Source organism: Belonocnema kinseyi, chromosome 2, assembly GCF_010883055.1.
Source record: "Belonocnema kinseyi isolate 2016_QV_RU_SX_M_011 chromosome 2, B_treatae_v1, whole genome shotgun sequence".
Lineage (NCBI taxonomy): Eukaryota > Metazoa > Arthropoda > Insecta > Hymenoptera > Cynipidae > Belonocnema > Belonocnema kinseyi.
This window is the reverse complement of record NC_046658.1, coordinates 85,429,682-85,451,198: the sequence shown is the minus strand read 5'-3', so window position 1 is coordinate 85,451,198 and position 21,517 is coordinate 85,429,682. Positions and strand designations below refer to the sequence as shown.

General features: G+C 30.1%; 8 protein-coding genes across 10 annotated transcripts; all 8 read left to right on the top strand.

Moving 5' to 3' along the window:
* Window positions 1–1,143: 1,143 nt before the first annotated feature.
* LOC117182812 (zinc finger protein 676-like) lies at window positions 1,144–3,005 on the top strand. The gene is made up of 3 exons (XM_033375919.1): window positions 1,144–1,159; window positions 2,221–2,361; window positions 2,438–3,005. The coding sequence occupies exons 1-3, from the start codon at window positions 1,144–1,146 to the stop codon at window positions 2,944–2,946; spliced, it is 666 nt and encodes a 221-aa protein (XP_033231810.1). The 3' UTR covers window positions 2,947–3,005.
* A 499-nt stretch (window positions 3,006–3,504) lies between these two features.
* Window positions 3,505–4,244, top strand: LOC117182811 (zinc finger protein 646-like). The gene is made up of 2 exons (XM_033375918.1): window positions 3,505–3,793; window positions 3,879–4,244. Exons 1-2 carry the CDS (start codon window positions 3,505–3,507, stop codon window positions 4,199–4,201), a joined length of 612 nt encoding a protein of 203 aa, XP_033231809.1. The 3' UTR covers window positions 4,202–4,244.
* Window positions 4,245–4,535: 291 nt separating this feature from the next.
* Window positions 4,536–7,162, top strand: LOC117168527 (zinc finger protein 718-like). Of its 2 annotated transcripts, XM_033354259.1 has the most exons (4): window positions 4,536–4,703; window positions 4,778–4,828; window positions 5,591–5,746; window positions 5,826–7,162. In XM_033354259.1, exons 1-4 carry the CDS (start codon window positions 4,598–4,600, stop codon window positions 6,503–6,505), a joined length of 993 nt encoding a protein of 330 aa, XP_033210150.1. In that variant the 5' UTR covers window positions 4,536–4,597; the 3' UTR covers window positions 6,506–7,162. The 2 variants fall into 2 exon arrangements, with proteins under 2 accessions (XP_033210150.1, XP_033210149.1); XM_033354258.1 differs by having other exon boundaries at window positions 4,536–4,828.
* Window positions 7,163–8,423: 1,261 nt separating this feature from the next.
* LOC117168533 (zinc finger protein 43-like) lies at window positions 8,424–9,719 on the top strand. 2 transcript variants are annotated; one of them, XM_033354266.1, is made up of 2 exons: window positions 8,424–8,718; window positions 8,806–9,719. In XM_033354266.1, the coding sequence occupies exons 1-2, from the start codon at window positions 8,445–8,447 to the stop codon at window positions 9,321–9,323; spliced, it is 792 nt and encodes a 263-aa protein (XP_033210157.1). In that variant the 5' UTR covers window positions 8,424–8,444; the 3' UTR covers window positions 9,324–9,719. The 2 variants fall into 2 exon arrangements, with proteins under 2 accessions (XP_033210157.1, XP_033210156.1); XM_033354265.1 differs by having other exon boundaries at window positions 8,803–9,719.
* A 345-nt stretch (window positions 9,720–10,064) lies between these two features.
* On the top strand, window positions 10,065–11,733 carry LOC117168539 (zinc finger protein 585B-like). Its single transcript, XM_033354275.1, has 2 exons — window positions 10,065–10,290; window positions 10,375–11,733. Exons 1-2 carry the CDS (start codon window positions 10,119–10,121, stop codon window positions 10,887–10,889), a joined length of 687 nt encoding a protein of 228 aa, XP_033210166.1. The 5' UTR covers window positions 10,065–10,118; the 3' UTR covers window positions 10,890–11,733.
* A 319-nt stretch (window positions 11,734–12,052) lies between these two features.
* LOC117182810 (zinc finger protein 714-like) lies at window positions 12,053–13,524 on the top strand. Its single transcript, XM_033375917.1, has 2 exons — window positions 12,053–12,173; window positions 12,257–13,524. Exons 1-2 carry the CDS (start codon window positions 12,053–12,055, stop codon window positions 12,766–12,768), a joined length of 633 nt encoding a protein of 210 aa, XP_033231808.1. The 3' UTR covers window positions 12,769–13,524.
* A 527-nt stretch (window positions 13,525–14,051) lies between these two features.
* LOC117182809 (zinc finger protein PLAG1-like) lies at window positions 14,052–16,197 on the top strand. Its single transcript, XM_033375916.1, has 3 exons — window positions 14,052–14,055; window positions 14,144–14,437; window positions 14,520–16,197. The coding sequence occupies exons 1-3, from the start codon at window positions 14,052–14,054 to the stop codon at window positions 15,038–15,040; spliced, it is 819 nt and encodes a 272-aa protein (XP_033231807.1). The 3' UTR covers window positions 15,041–16,197.
* Window positions 15,176–19,084, top strand: LOC117182807 (zinc finger protein 816-like). The gene is made up of 3 exons (XM_033375914.1): window positions 15,176–15,179; window positions 17,547–17,720; window positions 18,008–19,084. Exons 1-3 carry the CDS (start codon window positions 15,176–15,178, stop codon window positions 18,523–18,525), a joined length of 696 nt encoding a protein of 231 aa, XP_033231805.1. The 3' UTR covers window positions 18,526–19,084.
* The last annotated feature ends 2,433 nt before the right edge of the window (window positions 19,085–21,517 follow it).

Sequence of the window (21,517 nt, the reverse complement as noted above, 5' to 3'; positions counted from 1 at the left end):
AACATATTTTTAATTTACATATGAGAAAACGAAAATATACATATAAAAACAAAAACGAAATATTTAAATTAATGAATTTTTTTAAGCCATCGGCTAGTATAAAGGGATTGGGTATGAGCTATTATTTAAATCAATCGCAAAGATAAGAAATAAAATTTACGAAATTGCTAATTGTAACTTTCTCCTTATAATTTACTAGGTCTACAAATCAAGAGTGAGTCGAAGAAATCAGAAGGAAGATCAGACGGTGGGCCTTATTATTTTAAAGCTCATGATATTATTTGTATCAATGCCAGTACTTTAGTTAAATCCGAAATTGATGAAATTTTGGATATCAACGAAGAAATCATCCAAGGTACGACCATTTTAATTAAAATATATTTAATAAAACTATGCCATAAAAAATTGGCAATTAAACGTCCCTAAATTTTTAGATTCAGAGATGCAGACGAAAAACGGGATAAAATATCCGATTCGAAAGTTTGTACCGTAGATATAAAAGGAAATTATATTTTGTCGGTTAAAAAATGTCTGCGCAGAAAAAAGAATCAGACGGGCGAGGAACCTAAATCTGAAAAAAGGTACAAATGCGAAAAATGTCCCCGAAGCTATTAATGGAGCGAAAATTTGCGTCGTCATAAAAAATTCGAATGTGGCGTCATGCCACAGTTTACATGTCAATTTTGTGGGAACCAATTTAGTCGAAAATAATATGAATAATAAATCATATGAAGTAACGCCACTCGCTGACACCGAAAACGAAGCATAAATGCGACAAATGTTCTCGAAGTTACAGTTCGATATGTGATTTAAATCGGCATAAACGGTTAACACACGCAGCAGTCAAACCACAAGTATTTTGCGATTCTTGTGGACATAATACAAATATGAAAAGTAGCTTTGATAGTTCTGAATGAGTGAATTTACTTTCCATCGATGTCGACGTGAATTTCTTTTTTTAAATGCAGAAATTGCTATTAAATGTTTTTTTTTTAATTTTAAAGAATGGATGTAGATTTAAGAATTTATAGATTATTTGTCTTTTTCTTTTTGATCTAGTTCCAATTTTGAACACTCAACATCAGTGTCTGCCTTCTTTAATGTACAAAGAAGTGCATCATTATACGAACAAGCTACTGTCTAATGCGATACGAATTTGGTAAACAATTGATTATTTTCATAGTTTCTACAGTTATATTAGACGTATTAATAACACTTAAATTGTTATTAATATAAGAATAATACACGTCTAATACACAGAATCTGCGTTGATGTATCTTCTACTAGTATTCAAAAATTAATGAATGTATTCTATGACTTAATAAAATAATAATTTTTCTGAGATTTAGATATTTTCATTTATATTAATATCAAGGAAGTGTCTATATGGACCAAAAATGCTGTACAATTTGTCTCGTTTCAAAAGTAATGAAATAACATTTCTGCATCGTAAATAGTCTTTTATTCTCCAAATAACACAAAACCTACTAAACAATCTATATGTGCATGTATATGCTTTATAGTGAACAGAAGTTTAAATGAACAATTTTGACAATTTGAAATTCACCTTCTTGAGGATTATTTATTCATTTTTTATTGAGGTTTGGAAATCGTTTGAAATTTCGCATCGGAATAATTCCTGATGAAACCTCAATTATACCACTTCTACTTCAGTAAAACCCAAATCCAGTCCATTAAAACGAAAAATAATTTAGAAAAATAGTCATTGTTATATTTTAATGAATTTAATTACTGTGTGTTATTTTTAGGAACATCATTAGCAATTAAGGCGAAGTTTATGCCAAATGACCTATAGCAAAATAAATTATTTTGAAAGAAGTTCCGAAGTTTTGCTGCATTTACTCGGAAACTGATGTTATTTGAAAATCACCCAAACATTAATAGCGAATTGCAAAAATGATTAATCTACAACGGAGCACAAAATTGTTTACATACCAGTTTAGCCGAACTCGTATTGAATAATAAATATTTAAGACTTACTGCATGATCTTTGTTTTCATTATATCTTCTTGTTTGGTATGATAATTCGTATCTCCTTAAGAAATAGAGAAGGAAAGTTATATGCTTACCACATATTTATTTAACGCTATTGACTAATGTAATATGTATGAGTTATTAATTAAATCTATATCTTCTGCAAGATAAGGATTAGGATCGTTAGGAATGACTAATTTTAACTTTTACTTTATTGTTTTCTAGATCAAGAGAATTACAGGATTGAGTCGAATAAATTAACAGAAAGACAGGGTGGTGAAACATCTTCTTGCAATAATTCTGGTGCCAAGACTTTACTTGCATACAAAAATTCATCCTTAAAAATCAAGGATGAAATCGTCCAAGGTATGAATAGATTTGAAATCAATGGACTAAACCCATGAAATAAAAAATGGCAAATTAAATCTTGTTAAACTTTCAGATCGAAAGATTTCAGATCAAAAACACAATGAAGAATATGAATCTAACTTTTTTTCTGTATATATAAGAGAAGATACGTTACGTTCTAACAAATTGCCGACTCCTGAGAAGCGAAAATTTTCCAAATTAAAAGAGGAACCGAAGGTGTACAAATGCGAGAAGTGTGCTCGAACCTATAAACAGAAAAATAATTTGTCTAATCATAAAAAATTAGAATGCGGTGCCATTCCACAGTTCAGATGTGAATTCTGCTTCAAACAATTTAAACGGAAAAGTCATATGATTCGCCACGTGGATGATATACACCTTAAAACGCACGTACAGACATCGCAAACGAGGCATAACTGCGACAAGTGTTCTCGAAGTTACACTTGGCTAAAAAGTTTAAATCAACATAAATATTTAAAGCACGCGGAAGTAAAGCCACAATTGTTTTGTGATGTTTGCGGACATACAACGAATATGAAAAGTAGCTTAACGAAACACATTACTGCACGTCATCTGAAGTAAATTTGCAATAAATGAAAAAACTCTTTATTTCCACTTTAAACGCGCGTTTATAACGCAGATACTTTTTACGAAAATCACTACCTAGAATTCAATTTTACTTTTTGGAGAATCCAAAAGAATTAATTTAATTTTCATCGATATCGACATGTTCGTAAATGTATAATGTTTTGTTATATACGCTTTGATATATAATAATAGTAATAATAATATAGGTATAAGAAATAATATATTATTTACTATTTTCTTTTAAGTTTAGTAGCAAGTGTTACTACTTTGTCGTCAACTGATGGAAATAAATTGAACTCGTTTCTATCATTTTATTTGAGAAATAAAATAATATTATTGTGCTGACACTTTTCTTTATTTTTAAATTGATTCATAATTAACTGCATGATCCTTTCATGATGACCATCTTCATTATTATAACAATTAATATAAAACATATAATACAATACAAATTATCTAGACAAATAATATTGGAACGTGAATTATGTCTGGGTTATTGATTAAACCTATATCGACTACAGGATAAGGATGCAAATTATCGGACACAACTAAATGCATTTCTTACGTTACAATTTTCTAGATCCACTGAATGCTAAAAGTAACATCAAGAATTTCCAGAGGTATTTGAAGAAATCAACAAGAAGCCCAAAAGGTGGACCATATTCTACGCTTCAGTGCGGTGACTTTTCAGAATTTGAACATCTTTTTTCGAAACGCGAGAGGAAAGAGCACAATCTTTTTTCTGAAAGCAATCAGTTTGACTCTGATGCAAAGTCTTTAGCTTACAGAGTTGAATATGAAAACAACGAAAGTTTGGAAATAAAGGAAGAAATCGTGCAAGGTATGATTAGATTTATAATAATTAGAATATGTGGACTCAAAAGATTAAATAAATTTTTTAAAATTATAATCTGTTGAATTTACAGATGAAGAGTCAGTTGCAGATCAGGAATTTGATACAAGATATGATACAAAATTGTATACCGCGGATTTAAGAAATGCTGAGATGTTGACTGTTATTGAACTGCGGAACCAAAAGAAGCAGCAAATTCAAGATTTACAACCGGAAATGAAATACGCATGTGAAAAGTGTGCTCGATCCTATAAACATAAATATAGTTTAACTCATCATCAAAAATACGAATGCGATATCATGCCACGCTTTAAGTGTAAAATTTGTGGCCAAAAATTTAAAAGGATATATAGCTTGAGTCGCCATCAAAGTCGCATACATTTTAAAACTAACTAACATACATCGAAATCATTTAACTGCATTTGTGTTGATAATAATTTTAGTTAAGAAATTTGTCACTTATCTGCCAAAAATGAATATATTATTGATCCAGAGTTAATAAAATAATATTTCTGTATTATAAATAGTATTTTATTAACATGTTTATACAAGATTTATTCGAGAGTCGTTTTTTAAATTAAATAAAGTACCCACAGTGTATAAATATATGTTGCATTAAAAAAATTTTGAATTAGAAAATTAACTTTAATTTTTGCACACTTGTTATACTTGATTCAATCGTCAGGAATTGTTAATTGAATCTTTTGCTTTATAATTTTTCAGATCAACATAGTACTTCTAGTAACACCAAGAATTTCAAGAGTTGTTTGAAGAAATCAATGGAAAGACCAGATGGTGGACAATATTCTGGTGTTCACTGCGGTGATATTTTGGAAACTGAACTTATTCTTATCAGAGACGAGAGGGAAGAGCGCAATCTTTTTTTCCATGGAAATAAGTTGGGCAAAAAATATATAAATAATGAAATTTTACTGCACAATAATTCTGATACCAAAACATTAACTTGCGTAGTTGAATACGACATTGATGACACTCTAGAAATAAAGGAAGAAATCATTCAAGGTATGAATAGATTCGTAATTAAAATATCTTGATCAAAATTGTGAAATTAATAATAAATAATAGTAATAATTAATAAGTTCTCAGACAAAGATACAGTTACGTTCCAAAAATGTGATAAAAAGCATGAGTCAAAATTGTGTGTCTCAGAGATAAGAAAAGATATTATTTTAGTCGCTAAGAAACTGCCGGTTCAAAAGAAGTTGGAAAAGAAGTACAAATGCCATGAGTGTGCTCGAAATTCTACACGGAGAGGTAGTTTGCTTCGCCACACAAAGTTCGAGTGTTATGTCATTCCACATTTTGAATTTAAATTTCGTAGAAAAAAATTTACACGGAAATGTAACATGAATATTCACGTTGATGACCAGCATTCTAAACCAAATTTAAATTTATCGAAAGAAAATATAAATGCGAAAAATGTTTTCTAAATTACAAATGGTTAGGTAATTTAAATCGACATAAACGTTTAGAACATGCCCCAGATAAGCCACAATTTATTTGCGACACTTGTGGCTTCAAAACGAAAGAAAAGGGTAACTTGTCCGGACACATGCTTTCACGACATCTGAAAACTTCTTTTTGTGTGAAAATTCAAGTATACTTTAGAAATCAAAAAACGAAATATTTAAATTAATGAATTTTTTTTAAGCCATTGACCAGTATAAAGGGATTGGGTACGAGCTATGATTTAAATCAATCTACAAGATAAGAAATCAAATTTACGAAATTACTAATTATAACTTTCACCTTATAATTTTCTAGATCTACAAATCAAGAGTGAGTCGAAGAAATCAGGAGGAAGATCAGACGGTGGGCCTTATTGTTTTAAAGCTCCTGATATTATTTTTATGAATGCCAGTACCTTAGTTAAATCCGAAATTGAAGAAACTTTGGATATAAACGAAGAAATCATCCAAGGTACGACCATTTCAATTAGAATATATTTAATAAAACTATGCTATAAAACATGGGCAATTAAACATACCTAAATTTTTAGATTCAGAGACTGCAGACCAAGAACGGGATAAAATATCTAATTTGAAAGTGTGTACCGTAGATATAAAAGGAAATTATATTTTGCCGGTTAAAAAAAGTCTGCGCAGAAAAAAGAATCATACGGGCGAGGAATCTAAAAATGAAAAAAGGTACAAATGCGAAAAATGTGCCCGAAGCTATAAATGGAGCGAAAATTTGCGTCGTCATAAAAAATTCGAATGTGGCGTCATGCCACAGTTTACATGTCAATTTTGTGGGAACCAATTTAGTCGAAAATGTAACATGAAGAGCCATATAGATATTGTGCATTTCAAAACATCGAACAGATCAATCTTACAGAAGTTGAAAAGAAAGCATAATTCCTTAAAAGGTGTAGGAAACGCAGCAGACGTTCCACACTTTATTTGCGATATTTGCGATTACAAGTCAAAACGAAAAGATTACTTGCTAAATCATATGAAGTCACGCCACTCGCTGAAACCGAAAACGAAGTATAATTGCGACAAATGTTCTCGAAGTTACAGTTGGATATGTGATTTAAATCGGCATAAACAGTTAAAACACGCAGAAGTCAAACCACAAGTATTTTGCGATTTTTGTGGACATAAAACGAATATGAAAAGTAGCTTGGCAAAACACATTATTGCACGTCATCTCAATAAGTCATACAGTAATAAATAAAAAAACGCAGTTTTACCTTACATTGAATGCTTGTGTAGACCTCATATTACTTTTATTGAAAGTCACTAATTCATACTCAATTTTACTTTTTGATGTTTCTGACTGAGTGAATTTATTCTCCATGGATGTCGACTTGAATTTCTTTTCTTAAATGCAAAAATTTCTATCAAATGTTTTTTTTTTAATTTAAAAGAATGGATGTAGATTTAAGAATTTATCGATTATTTGTCATTTTCTTTATGATCTAGTTCCAATTTTAAATACTCAATAATCAGTTCATGAAAGTAAACTGAACTTGTTTCAATAATTTGAGTTTAAAAATGATATCTACTTCTGTATTGACTTTGTTTTTTGTTCATAAATTGGTTCAATATTAACTGCATCTGGCTTTTGTGGTGTTTGCCTTCTTTATTGTACAAAGTAGTGCATCATTATTCGAACAAGCTACTGTGTAATGCGACACGAATTTGGTAAACAATTGATTATTTTCATAGTTCCTACAGCTATATTACGCGTATTAATAACACTTAAATTGTTATTAATATAAGAATAATACACGTCTAATACACAGCATCTGCGTTGCTGTATCTTCTACTAGTATTAAAAATTACTGAATGTATTCTATGAGTTAATAAAATAATAAATTTTCTTTTATATTAATATCAAGGAAGTATCTATATGGACCAAAAATTCCTCTATATTAACAAAAAATGCTGTACAATTGGCCTCTTTTCAAAAGTAATGAAATAACATTTCTGCATCGTAAATTGTCTTTTATTCTCCAAATTACACAAAACTTACTAAACAATCTATATGTTCATGTATATGCTTTATAGTGAACAGAAGTTTGAAAGAACAATTTTGACAATTAAAAATTCACTTTCTTGAGAATTATTTATTCATTTTTTATTGAGGTTTGGAAATCGTTTGAAATTTCGCATCGGAATAATTCCTGATGAAACGTCAATTATACCACTTCTATTTTAGTAAAACACAAACCCAGTCCATTAAAACGAAAAATAATTTATAAAAGTAGTAATTGTTATATTTTAATGAATTTCATTACTGTTTATTATTTTTAGGAACATCATTAGCAATTAAGGCGCAGTTTATTCCAAATGATCTATAGCAAAATTAATTATTTTGAAAGAAGTTCCAAAATTTTGCTGAATTTACTCGGAAACATCTGAAACTTCAATCTTTAAAAAATTTCTCACACTAGATGAGAAACCTCGCATTTCCATTACATTAAATGTTTGCACACCTTAAATTACTTATGGTGAAAATCACTGCATAATACTATGCAGAAGATAATTTTCTTAAATATAAAAGTTGTTTTAATTCGTTTTGTTTTTTTTTTTTTTTTTTGAAAAAAGAAGAGTTAAAATATGAAGAAAGTATTTTATAGTTTATAGTTATTTTATAGTCGTGAAACGTGGCCATTATTCTATAAATAAAATCAAATACCTGATGTGTATAAAATAAAATACCTGATGTATATAAATGTATTAAACACTTGAAGAAATGTAAATTAGGAAATAAACTCTAAAGCTTGTAAAATTGTAACACACCATCTCGAGAATGTTTACTACCTTTTAGTTGAAAAATGCCTATCCTTGAAATCATCCTCATTATAGTTGTTTTTTAGGAATAAATTAGAGTTTTGTGTTGACATTTTTAAAATTTTTAATTGATATAATATTAACTAGATTATCCTTTTGTGGCCCTACCTTCTTTAATTCAAATTATAAAGCACTCCTACGAACAAATAATACGATCATACACATTTTTTAGACAAATTGTACTGTAATTTTATTGCATATGTGTTATCAATCAAACCTATACCTCCCGCCGGGTAAGGATTAAAATCTTCGGACATTTCTAACTTATGTTTTTACTTTATGATTTTCTAGATCAACATAGCGTTTCGAGTAACATCATGAATTTTAAGAGTTTTTCGGAGAAGTCAGCAGAAAGGCCAGATGGTGGACAACATTCTGCTCTTCATAGTGGCGACTTTTTGAAAATTAAAACTTTTTTTGTGAAGCAGGAGAGGGAAGATCATAATATTTTTTTTGACGAAAATCAGTTGGACGAAAAATTTATAACAACTGAAATTTTACCTGCCAATAATTCTGATGCGAATAATTCAACTTGCATGGTTGCATACGACATTGATGAAACTTTAGAAATAAAGCAAGAATTCATTCAAGGTATGACTAGATTTTTTATTAAGGTATCTTGACTAAAATTATGTGAAATAGGCAACAGCAAATCAACTTTTGTTAAATTTTCAGAAGAAGAGACAGTTACAATCCAGAGATATGATACACAATATAAGTCAACATTCTGTCCCGGAGAGATAAGAAAACATGATGTTTTATTTGTGAAGCAACTGTCAAATCAAAAGAAGCAGAAAATCCTGGACTCAAAACAGAAACTGGAAAGTAAATATAAATGCGAAAAGTGTGCACGAAGCTATAAATGGAAAAAGCATTTGAATCACCATCTGAGATACGAATGCGACGTCACTCCACAGTTTATATGTAAATTCTGTGGCAAACAATTTTCACGGAAATTCAACATGAATACCCATATAAATGACCTACATCTAAAAACATACCTAAAGCCACCGAAAACTGAACATAATTGCGATCAATGCTGTCGATCTTACACTGCGATAAGTTCTTTAAACAAACATAAACGGTTAAAACATGCAGAAGTCAAACCACAATTTTTTTGCGACTCTTGTGACTTCCAAACGAAAGAAAAATCTTATTTGTTGAAACATATAATTTCACGGCATTTAAAGTACTAATTATTCGGCACGTGAAACTTTAATTGACTTTTGGAAATTTCGTTTACTAGTTCAGAAATCTCTTTTTTTCGTCTCATTCAATCCTTGTATACCTTAAATGACTTATTACGAAATTACTGCATAATACTCTTTGTCCCTGTTAATGTTCACAAGGGTCAAATTTATTCCACAATAATGTAGACTCAAAATGTTTTTCTTAAATTTAAAATTTGTTTGTATAAGTTTTGTTTGTTTGGGAAAATATAGGTATGAGATGGTGTAGATTGATGTCCGGTTTCTTTTGGATTTAAGAGCTAGTGTTACTACTAAGTCACAATAGAAAGAAAATATTTTTTCGGCTTCGTTTCAATATTTTGTATCCTGAATTCTTTTTCATAATGATTAGGGTTAAGAAATTTGTATTCTATCAAACAAATATAATTTTTGTATTATAAATAGTGTTTTATTTAAATGTATATATCAAATTTGCTGCAGAATCCTTTTGGGGATAAAATACCGGATGTATATAAATATATGGAACTTTTGCAGGAATGTAAATAACAAAATTTAATGAATTTGTAGACTTATAACAATATTAAGTGCATGTTCTTAATCAAATCTATATTTACTGCAGGGTAAAGATTGAAATCGTCGGACATTACTAATTGAATCTTACTTTATAATTTTCTAGATCAACATAGTGCTTCTAATAATAGCAAAAATTCGAAGAGTTATTTGAAGAAATCTACAGAAAGCCCCGATGATGGAGAAGATTCTACTTTTCACTGTTATGACTTTTTTCAAATTAAAACTCTTATGAAACATGAGAAGGAAGAGCACAATCTTCCTTTCTATGAAAATCAATTAGATGAAAAATATATAACTACTGAAATTTTACCGGCCAATAATTCTGAGACCAAGACTTTAACTTGCGTGGTTGAATACGACATTGATGATACTTTAGAAATAAAGGAAGAAATCATTCAAGGTATGAATAGATTCGCAATTGAAATATTATGGCTATAATTACAAAATAAAACATGGCAAATTTCATGTTTTTTTAATTTTTCAGAAAAGGAGACAGTGAACATGCCGAAATGTGATAAAAGGTATAAGTCAAAATTACGTACCACGGAGAAAAGAGATTACATTTTAGTGGATAAGAAACTGCTAAATCAAAAGAAGCAGAAGACTCGGAAAGCAAAGCAGAATCTGGAAAATAAATATGTATGCGAAAAGTGTGCGAAAAGCTATAAATGGAGAGACAGTTTGGTTCGCCATAAAAAATTAGAATGCAATGTCATTCCACAGTTTATATGTAAATTCTGTAGCAAGCAGTTTACACAAAAAGGTAGCATGAATATCCATATAAATGACATGCACCTTTGCAAATACTTAAAATCCTCGAAAAAGAAGCACATTTGCGACAAATGTTTTCGAAGTTACACAGCGATAAGTGCTTTATATAGACATCAACGTTTAGAACATGCAGCAGTAAAACCACAGTTTAATTGTGACTGTTGTGGCTTCAAAACGAAAGAAAAGTGTAGTTTATCGAAACATATAATTTCACGACATCTGAAGTAATAATGATTAAGGTCGCGAAACTTCGGGTTTCTTAAGTTCCCAGTAGGTGTAGATTGATGTCCAGTTCCTTTTTGATTCACCAGCTAGTGTTGCTACTCAGTCAAAATATGAAGAAAGTATTTTTACATTTTAGTCATAATGAGAAGACTTTACGTATAAATTGTTTATCGCGGATTTCTTCAAATTTCTACGTTTCGAGAACCCTGAATTTGAAAAAGAAAACAAGTTTTACCATGTTGTTTTTCTGTCTTTTGTCGTTGTTGTTGTATGTATATCAGACAATTGTTGACAAATGACTAATTTTTGATATAACGTGCAATTTTTTCATTTATGAAAAAGAAGACAATAAAAATACGTTTATTCCAAAATAATCATATTATATAATCGGAATAATATACATTTATTACAGTGATACATTTTTCTGGATAGCTGCGAATTTATTTTGCAATATCTGAATAAGCAACCCTGGGCCAAGCTACATAAATTTATATAAGATACGCATGATGAGAATGTATTCGTGAATGCTGAAGGAGCATTAACAAAAGAAAATTCACAATCATCTAATTACAGTAATCGATAGGTCGACCCTTAATTTTAAATGATCTACGCACAAATGTAGGCAAAGTATATAGACCGAGCACCGATTTTGACACCGAACTCAAACCTGTTTTTTAGTTTATTTTCAAGATTTTGTATACTGAATTCGTTTTCATAATAATTAAGTTTAAGAACTTTGTGTTCTATTGCTAAAATATTTTTGATCTTGATTTTAAAAAACATTTCTGCGTTGTATATAGTGCTTCATTAACATGTGTACTGTGCATATCAAATTTACTGAAGAACTCTTTTGCAAATACAATAAAATACCTAAAGTGTATAAATATGTGAAACATTTAAAGAAATTTGTAGGTCTAATTAAAAAATGCTGATAATTAAAAGATCGCTGATGCATGATCCTTTTGCATGATCCTTTTGTGTTTCCTAACTTCCTTAATAAAAAAATAAGATTCCTTATACGAACATATAATACGATATAAAAATTTATATATAAAATTAGTTAAATCTTTATCTTTTACAGGATAAAAATTAAAATAGCCGGACATTTATAACTGAATCTTTCACTTTATAATTTTCTAGATGGATATATCGCTTCAAATAATACCATGAGTTATTCGAATAAGTTAACAAAAAGACCAGATATTGCCAGATACGCCAATACTTTAACTTGCACGATCGAATACGACATTGATCAAACTTTAGATATAAAGGAAGAAATCATCATGGGTATGAATAAATTTAGCACTCAAATTTCTTGACTAAAATCCTCATATAAACATAATTAAAATTACATTTTGTTAATTTTTCAGATGAAGAGATAGTTTCATTCCCGAAATATCGTAAACAATATGAGTCAAATTTTTCCACCGCAGAGATAAGACAGGATGATATTTTAGTTTCTAGCGATTTGCAAAGCCTTAAAACCCACACCATTCAGGAATCACAATTAGAAAGTAGATACAAATGCGAAAAGTGTGCGCGAAGCTATACACGGAAAGAGAATTTGAATTACCATAAAAAATTCCAATGCGATGTAATTCCACAGTTTAGATGTGAATTCTGTGGCAAAAAATTTAAACACAAATTAAGCATGAATAGGCATATAGACAATCTTCATCTTAAAACAGACATACGGTCATCGCAGTGGAAGCATCATTGCGACCAATGTTTTCAAAGTTACAAGTTGGCCAATTCATTATATAAGCATAAACGTTTAAAACATGCAGAAGTCGAACCTCCATATATTTGCAACTCTTGTGGCTTCAAAACAAAAGAAAAGCATAACTTGTCGTCACATATAATTTCAAGTCATCTGAAGTGATAATTATTATGTCCGCGAAACTTAAGGTTTCCTTTGGACGTGTCTCATACTAGTTGACAAAACTCTTCTTTTTATTACATTAAATTCTTGTAAAATATTTATAGTGAATATCACTGTATAATAATCAATTGTCCTTCTTAGAGTTTGTAAAGGGTAAATTTACTCTACATTGATATCGACATAAATTACTTTTCTCCAATGTAAAGTTTTTATTTAAGAAATAAATTAGTATTTTTGCGTAACCACTCTTTTTTATTTTTAAATTGATTCAATGTTCAGTGATCATTTGAAGAAACTTTCGAAGGAATTAACAACTAGGCCAGATGATAGAAAAGATTCTACTTTTCTTTCTGGTGTCTTTTTGGAATTTGAGATTTTATTTGAAGAACCATTGAAAAGGTAAAAATGACATTTTTCTATTTTCAGACAAAAGGTACAGATATAAACCAGAATTATGTCGGAAAATAAGAGTTAAAATTTTTCACTGCTGAGATAAGAGAAGATGATACCTTATGTCTTAAGATACTGCGAAAGCAAAAGAAGCGAAAAATTTAGGAATCAAAATAGAAACGGGAAAATTGATACAAGGGCGAAAAGCGAGTCCGAAGCTAGGAATTGAAGAAAAGTTTGAGTCGACATAAAAAATTCGAACGCGACGTCATTTCACAGTTCACATGTAAATTTTGCGGCAAACGTTTGAAACAAAAATATAACATGAATAGCCATATAGATGTCCTTCATATCGACATGACTTATTTTTCTCATATATGTGAAGAAAGTACTGTTTAGTTTCTTTTCCAGATTTTGTGGATTGAATTCGTTTTCCTAATATAATTTAAGTAATGAAATTTTTTGTGTATCAGAGAAATATGAATATGTATTTCATCTGGAATAAATAAACTCACACTTATCGATACTAAAAAATGTTTTATTATCGAATTTATACCAAATTTAATAATACTGTAGAATCCTTTTGCATATCAAATAAAATACCCGAATGATTAAAAGAATTTAAAAGAAGAAATCAAGTATAGAGCCTGTAGAATTATAATACTAAACCATCTCCAGAATCTTTTTGTTTCTAGATCTAATTGGAAAAAGCTGATCTTGAAAAAAAAACCAATTATGGACCTTTTCTTTATTTAGGAAGTAAATAAATATTTTAATGTGCACCATTTTTAAATTGATTCAATATTAACTGCATGCTCCTTTTGTAGTGCCAAGCTCCCTTAATGTAAAAAATAGAGCACTCCTATACAAATGTTAATTTAATGTCATTGAATATGGGTTATTAATTTAATCTATATCTGCTGGAGGATTAAAATTAAAATCATCGGACATTACTAATTGAATCTTTTGCGTTATACATTTCTAGATCATCAAAGTGCTTCAATTAGCCTTAAGAATTTCAAGAGTACTTTGAAGAAACTGACAGGAAGACCAGGCGGTGGGCCAGATTCTGCTGTGAATTGCGATGACTTTTTGGAGTTTGAGACTGTTTTTTTGGATAACAGGGGGGATGAACCCAATATTCTTCCCGAAATAAATCAGTTAGACGAAACCTGTATAACTGCTGCTTTTGGCAATAATTCAGATGAAAAGTCTCTAACTTGTATAATTGAATATGACCATGACAAAACTTTGGAAATAAAGGAAGAAATCATCCATGGTATGATTAGAGTTCTAATTAATTTATTTGAACGAAAACTATGAAATAAAAAATTGCAAACTACATTTTGTTAAATTTTCAGATCAACTGACAGTTCCAGGCCAGCAAAGTGGTAAAAAAAATAAGTCAAAACTGTGTATCACAGATAAAATAAATGCTGAGATTTTGACGGTTGAAAAACTGCGGAACCAAAAGAAGCATAGAATGCAGGGGTCAGCAAATGAACCGGAAAAGGAATACAAATGCGAAAAGTGTGCCCGCAGCTACAAATGGAGAGAAAGTTATATTCGTCATATAAGATTCAAATGCGACGTCATGCCACAGTTCAAATGTAAAATTTGCGGCAAACGATTTGAACAGAAGTCAAACCTTTGGCGCCATATGGAAAGCGTCCATCAGAAATCAGACTTACAGATATCGCAAACGAGGCATAAATGCGACCAATGTCCTCGAAGTTATAGTTACATACGTGGTTTAAATCAACATAAACGTTTAGAGCACGCAGAAGTTAAACCAGAATTTACTTGCAATATTTGTGATTACAAAACTAAACGCAAAGATTACTTGTCAAATCATATCTTTACACACCATATCAATAAATAATAATTATCACATACACGAACCTTTAAATTTCTTTAAGAAATATAGTAATTGTAATAATAGTAATTGAGTAAATTCTTTTTTTTTTTTGTTACATATTAGTCTACTTCGAAATGTATCGTTGTCTCGAAGTTCGGGATGAGTAGTTCATCCCCGTTGTTAACACCTCCAATTTTTTAGAATTATTAGACCCAACCAAATTACTTATGGCGAATATCAACAATGAATTGATTTTCTTAATTGTAAAATTTTTTTCTTCTACAATTTTATGTGAAATTGAGGTATAAGAATGTAAAGATGGATGATCATTTTCACTTGGATTTAGTATTAAGTGTTACTAGTTAATAATCAACTGAAAAACTGGGGGTTATCGGCGATACACAGGTTATCCGTTATCGGCAAATGACGCAGTCTTTTATCCAAAACGAGCCGTTGTGTTATCTATTATGATAAAAACTATATTCAAAGAAAAAGTATGAAGAACGACCCTAGAGGCATGCTACATTTGTCTACGAATAAATTTTATTCTATATACAGATATGGAAGTTTTTTAAAATAAGGCTGTAATATTTATTAAAAATTCTAAATCTGATGAGAGGTTTGCAAAATGTATAAACTGTATGATGAAAATAGTTAATGCCGATTCCTATGACTTTCTGTAAAAAAACTGCAGTATTAGTCTTTGGAATTATATTAAGGCCATGTGACGAGTGAGTCACGTTACTAGATTCCCACCATATCGACACTTTCTTTATTTCCCGACTTATTTTCACACGAAGCCCTACATCAAGTTGAAGATTTGGGATATTAAGTACGAAGCACGAAGGAAGGTGTGTCTGATCATGAATTCTAATAATTATGAAAAAAGTATAAAAAAATTATTTACAAAAAAAACTTTTTAAATAATTATACAAATTTAAGACCAGACCCACCTTTCTTCGTGTTTTTCATTTATTATCACAAATGTTCAACTCGATCTGGCGCTTTGTGTGAAAATAAATTTGGAAATACAAAAAGTGTCGGTAAGGTAGGAATTTCATCACGCAACCCACTCATTACATGGCATTAAGGGCATGTAATACAAAACACAAAAATGAAAATTTTTAAAAAATGAATTCGGAGATGCTATAAAATATTATAACGGACGTCCCCGGACTCTTTTTTGAGGGATAATAACAAACAAAGTTTATTGTGCTAGATACAAATTTTATGCATATGCATTATTTTGAGGTTACGTCGTTTTTCATATCTGACTTTCCGATAATCTGGAAATTATTTATGAAATAAACTTTTTTGATTGCCTGCAAACAAGGTTAGTTCCGGGAGATTAGTTACTATGTTTATTTGTAAATCCAAAGTTTTCGTCCAAAAATATTGTGTAGTTTCGAATTAACGCTCGGGTGAATTGTAACACACATAACATCGAAATATACACGCACGTTGTTAGCAATATCAAAAATTTTTTGATAAACAAACACAAATGAAGTGTGCGGGGACGTCCATTAGCATGTTCGCAATCATTTCCCAGATTTTTAAGGCAAAATATTTATTATCCTAGAAAAAAAGCCGGGGGAACCTAAAACTGATCAAATCGATAATTTTCTAAGTATCACATGCCCTTAAGGTAATTTAAAGGAAAACAATCAATAAAGGCAACAGTGAATCGATAATCGGATGTAGTTTAAAAAAAATATTATATCAAATATTTAACAAAATGCCATATCCATAAATACAAAATTATTTATTCTTAAGATAAAAGTACTTTTACTGGATATTAGAGTTGCTTTGATCTTTGACATATTACAGGACTTTTCTAGCTTGATGGTTTCCTAAACTTATATTCAATCATTTTGAGACCAACGTTAATGATATTTTCTAAGAAAGTTCAGCCAGGTTTCGGACTTGCTGATAACCCGAGTGTTCTCGTATTTATAATTTTAAACTTGTTAATAATATCACGCTATTGAAATAATAAGTAATTAATAGCTTAGTTACATTTTTAAATATACATTTTTATTGTATTACATAAATATGAATGTATTTTATCCAGGGTGAATAAAATATCATTTCTGCATCGTGAACAGTCTATTATTATCAGATTAATATGCAATTTACTGTAGGATACTTTTTTTAATAAAATGAAATACCCAAAATGTGTAATTATATGCAAAATTTCAAGGAATTTTACATAAAAAAGTAGTTTGAAACCTGTAGAATTATTTACAAATTTGGCTTAAAAACAATTAAGTGATAATTAATAAGTAATCACTAAATTGTCGAGGTAGATTACTGCATGATCTTCGTGTTCATCCTGTCTTCTTTTTTGTTATGAAAATTCGAATTTCCTTTTGAAATACAAAAAAGACTGGAAATATATAAAATATTTTCATTACACGAAAGACTATTGTAGTTTGTATGGGATATTAATTAAATATATTTCTGCTACAGAAAATTTATTAAAGTGATCGAAAATCACAAATATTATAACTGTCACCTCATAATGTTCTAGGTTCAAATCTACAGAATTCAAAGAATAAGTCAAAGAAATCAACAGGAAGGCAGAATGGTGGGCCATATGCTTGTACAACTACTCACAGTTCTTCTGGCAATAAGTCCACTACCAAGACTTTAATTGAGTACGATATGGATGAAAGTTTGGATATCAAGAAAGAAATCATCCAAGGTATGGCTATTTTATTTAAAATATACCTAAAACAGTAAAACCCTTCTATTATGCCGGTTTTGAGACTGACAGTGGGTGGGAACAAACCCGTTAGAACCCGCCCCGAAATTAAACGCTTTTGTTTGTCACAGCCGGGGTGACAACCGTAAACCCCGCACAGCACCTTTTCTCCTATCCGCGTCGTGGCGTCAGTTCTCGGAAGGGCTTTAGCGGGGAGCGCTATAGAAGGGTTTCACGGTAAAACTATAAAAAAAACAATTGCACATTACATCTGTTTGAATTTTTAGATCCAGAGAAAACTACTTCCGAGAAACGGAATAAAACATACGAGTCAAAAATTTCTAACGTATATATAAGAAAAGGTGAAATTTTGGATATTAAGCACATACTGCAAACCCGAAAGGAACAGGAAATTCAAGAATCTAAACAAGAAAAGAAGTATAGGTGCGAAAAATGTGCTCGAACCTATAAAAATAAATCTTATTTGAGTTTTCACCAAAAATTTGAATGCGGCTTGCTGCCACAGTTCAGTTGTAAATTCTGTAACAAAAAATTTAAACGAAAGTTTGTCAGGAATGACCATGTAGATCGCGTGCATCATAAGGCAAGCTCAAAGAAATCGGCAATGAGGCACTACTGCGACTTATGTACGCGAAGTTACAAGTGGTCAAAAAATTTATGTCGACATAAACGTATAGATCATGCAGCAGTCCAACCGCAATTTAATTGCGATGTTTGCGATTACAAAGCTAAACGCAAATATTACTTGACAAGGCATATTATTTCAAAACATCTCGAAAAATAATTATTATTAGTCACGCAAATATGAATTACCGTTATCAGTTGTAAACATTTTTCGTCAATGTTTTTTTTATTTGGTAAAATATACTGCACTGAAATCAATTTCATAATTTAAGTTAAGAAAAATGTTGTGTATTAGATGTATAGGAATATATTTGATCCACAGTTAATCAAATGACTTTTCTACATCGCAAATAGTTTTATTATCAAATTCTTATTGAATTTACTGAAGGATCATTTTTAAAGCAAAATCAAAAACCCGCAATGCGTCCTTGTATTTCCCCCACATCTGTGCACAAAATTTTTAACATTAATGCTCGAAACATCGAAAACTTTCATTTGTTGATTTGAATTCTCTTTTGTCAAAGCTTCTTCGACTTTAACGAACACATTGTCATCACGTATCTCGTGCTTTGCCCTCGATTTTCTAAAAAATTCGAACCTTTCTTCATTATGTCCAACACTATTATATTAAACATATATTACATTTATTTCTGTACCTCAGCCTCAAAATCCTTATTCAGATGTTGGAAAATAAAGTTCAAATTACATTGTATTGGCATTGAAACATCCTTCTTCTCATTTTCTTGTTTTTATTCTTAAATAAAAGTGTGCACCCTATGCGAAAAAAATTGTGTTCAAGCATTCCATTGCAACTTGGGTCGTGTTTTCATAGATTCAGTTCGTTTATTTTCAATGCTATTTTTCCTGATTTAAGCTAAAAATACGCATCCTATTCTAAAGTTGTTATAAGCAAATATGTAGACTTAATTTAGGTGAAAAATTATGTTAAATGAAAGGTTACTGAAGCTTGTGTTCTTTTTTCAAAAATTCAATTTTTTATTTCTTTTTTTTTTGTCTCTTGTGTAGTTTTTTGAACATTTCTATTAAGTTATTTTCAATTATATTTTTTACGAAAAGAACAAAAACTACGCGTCTTTTTGAAAAATTATGTGATGAAAAATTTGTAGCTCTTTTTCGTTGAGCAACTTTGTCCCATTCATTGTCTTCATAGTTCATGTCTTTCTTCCAAAAATTTGGCTCTTTTATTTTTAATTTTATTTGTGACGATTGAAACAAAAACTACGTTTCCTATTAAAAAGTGCTTTGTAACAAGTTTGCAAATCTTTTTTAAATGCACAATTTCTTCACCCACCTTTTTTCCTACCTTGTATCGTTTTTCCAAAAATTTAATTATTTGATTTTTAATGTTACTTTTTACGATAAAAAAAAACCACGCGCTCTATAAAAAAGTTATTCATTACAAATTTGTAGCTCTATTTTGAGTAAATAAATGTTTTTCATTCTTTTTTGTTCGTAGCTGGTATCGTTTGTCCACAAATTTTTTATTTTTTATTTTTGATGCTGTTTTTTTACGAGTAAAGCAAAAAACTACGCGTCCTATCAAAAATTAATTATGAACAAATTAGTACATCTTTTTTTAATGAAAAATTTTTGTCAATTCGTCTTTTTTCGTATCTTGTATAGTGTGGTCGCAAAATGGAATTTTTGATTGTGGATTATGTTTTTGTGTGATCAAAATTTGAATTTACAATTTTTCGAAAAAGGATACAAAAGCGGTTATGAAAATCTTGTAGGACTTTTAAAAAGTAACATTTTTCTGTTCTTGGCTTTTTTATATCATGCACTGTTTTTCTTATAATTTCATTTTCGTTGTTTTTTTTAAATTTGAAAATGATATAATTCTGATAATTTTCTTTTTATCGAAAAAATGTATTAGGATAAATTGCTTAAATTTCCTCTAACTTTTTGAAATTTATACAAAAATAGTCGGATAACGAACTCTTCCTTTCTTTTTGCAGCTTTAAAAATTATGTGAAAGCCTAATCCAATCCGAGTAGTATTTCAAAAGTTATCTGACATACAGAAAGGAGAACGACAGACAGACACCGACGTAAACAATATTTTTTCAGACTCAGAGGGCCCCAAAACGTGGAGCTTTATAGAAATCGGTGATAATTATCGCATTATCACATTAAAACAATACCGTTGCTTGTCAATTTTAAGTTTTTATACTATTTAATGCAAAATTCAATATGAACCTGTATAGTACGTTGTTAATTTCATTATATGAACAAGAAGAAAAAAGTCTTATGGTATTGATGGTTAGGGTCTATATATAAGATTTCTTATTTATATACGCATATCATTTTATGCATTAACTTTGATTACTTTTGACCCGGTATATAAATTTAATTTATTTCGCATGATGTTTTTCTGATTGCCCATCTTCCTCAACATGTAAATGGTAAATCTTTCTCAAATGGAATATAGTTTGGTATGGGTTATCATTTTTGATTATTTTATTAGCCCAGGTTTACTGCAGTATAAGTATTAGAACCATCGATAATGACTAACTGTAACTTAACCTTACAACTTTCAAGATGTGCAGCTCAAGAGTAAGTTGCAAAAATCAACAGGTAGACCTTACGTGGACCCATATTTTTGTATTCTGGCGCTAAAAATCTCTTGCAATATGACAAAGACGAATCCTTGGAAATCAAAGAGGAAATAATCGAAGGTATAACTAGATTTAAAATCAATAAATAAAACTACGATGTGGAAAACTAAATATTAAATTATGTTAAATTTTCAGAACATGGCGCTAAAGGTGAAAACGGAATTAAAAATCTTAAATAAAATGCTGTACCGTAGATAAAAAAGAAACTGACAATTTTGGTGTTGAAAAACTGCTAACCTGTAAGGAAAAGAAAATTCAAGAATCAAAAAAGGAACCGAGAAAGTACAAATGCGAAAAGTGTGCTCAAACCTATAATTGGAGGTCCACTTTGAACATTGTATGCGACGTCATGCCACAGTTTAGTTGTAAATTCTGCGACAAACTCTTGAAACGAAATAGCAACTTGAATAACCATGTACCAGGTGTATACATATGAAACCGGTATTGCCATCTAGCGGCCAGTAGGCACACTTGTAGGCACTGTCGGAACTTACCATTTGTGCTAATTGGCGTA

Excerpts from the sequence above, each read along its gene's own strand:
- LOC117182812 (XM_033375919.1), top strand. Across the intron at positions 2,362-2,437 it reads CAAGGATGAAATCGTCCAAG|ATCGAAAGATTTCAGATCAA; the intron begins GTATGAATAGAT and ends TTAAACTTTCAG.
- LOC117182811 (XM_033375918.1), top strand. The coding sequence starts at position 3,505 with ATGCATTTCTTACGTTACAATTTTCTAGATCCACTGAATGCTAAAAGT. Across the intron at positions 3,794-3,878 it reads AAAGGAAGAAATCGTGCAAG|ATGAAGAGTCAGTTGCAGAT; the intron begins GTATGATTAGAT and ends TTGAATTTACAG.
- LOC117168527 (XM_033354258.1), top strand. The coding sequence starts at position 4,585 with ATGGAAAGACCAGATGGTGGACAATATTCTGGTGTTCACTGCGGTGAT. Across the intron at positions 4,829-5,590 it reads AAAGGAAGAAATCATTCAAG|ATCTACAAATCAAGAGTGAG; the intron begins GTATGAATAGAT and ends ATAATTTTCTAG. Across the intron at positions 5,747-5,825 it reads AAACGAAGAAATCATCCAAG|ATTCAGAGACTGCAGACCAA; the intron begins GTACGACCATTT and ends CTAAATTTTTAG.
- LOC117168533 (XM_033354265.1), top strand. The coding sequence starts at position 8,445 with ATGAATTTTAAGAGTTTTTCGGAGAAGTCAGCAGAAAGGCCAGATGGT. Across the intron at positions 8,719-8,802 it reads AAAGCAAGAATTCATTCAAG|AAGAAGAGACAGTTACAATC; the intron begins GTATGACTAGAT and ends TTAAATTTTCAG.
- LOC117168539 (XM_033354275.1), top strand. The coding sequence starts at position 10,119 with ATGAAACATGAGAAGGAAGAGCACAATCTTCCTTTCTATGAAAATCAA. Across the intron at positions 10,291-10,374 it reads AAAGGAAGAAATCATTCAAG|AAAAGGAGACAGTGAACATG; the intron begins GTATGAATAGAT and ends TTAATTTTTCAG.
- LOC117182810 (XM_033375917.1), top strand. The coding sequence starts at position 12,053 with ATGAGTTATTCGAATAAGTTAACAAAAAGACCAGATATTGCCAGATAC. Across the intron at positions 12,174-12,256 it reads AAAGGAAGAAATCATCATGG|ATGAAGAGATAGTTTCATTC; the intron begins GTATGAATAAAT and ends TTAATTTTTCAG.
- LOC117182809 (XM_033375916.1), top strand. Across the intron at positions 14,438-14,519 it reads AAAGGAAGAAATCATCCATG|ATCAACTGACAGTTCCAGGC; the intron begins GTATGATTAGAG and ends TTAAATTTTCAG.
- LOC117182807 (XM_033375914.1), top strand. Across the intron at positions 17,721-18,007 it reads CAAGAAAGAAATCATCCAAG|ATCCAGAGAAAACTACTTCC; the intron begins GTATGGCTATTT and ends TTGAATTTTTAG.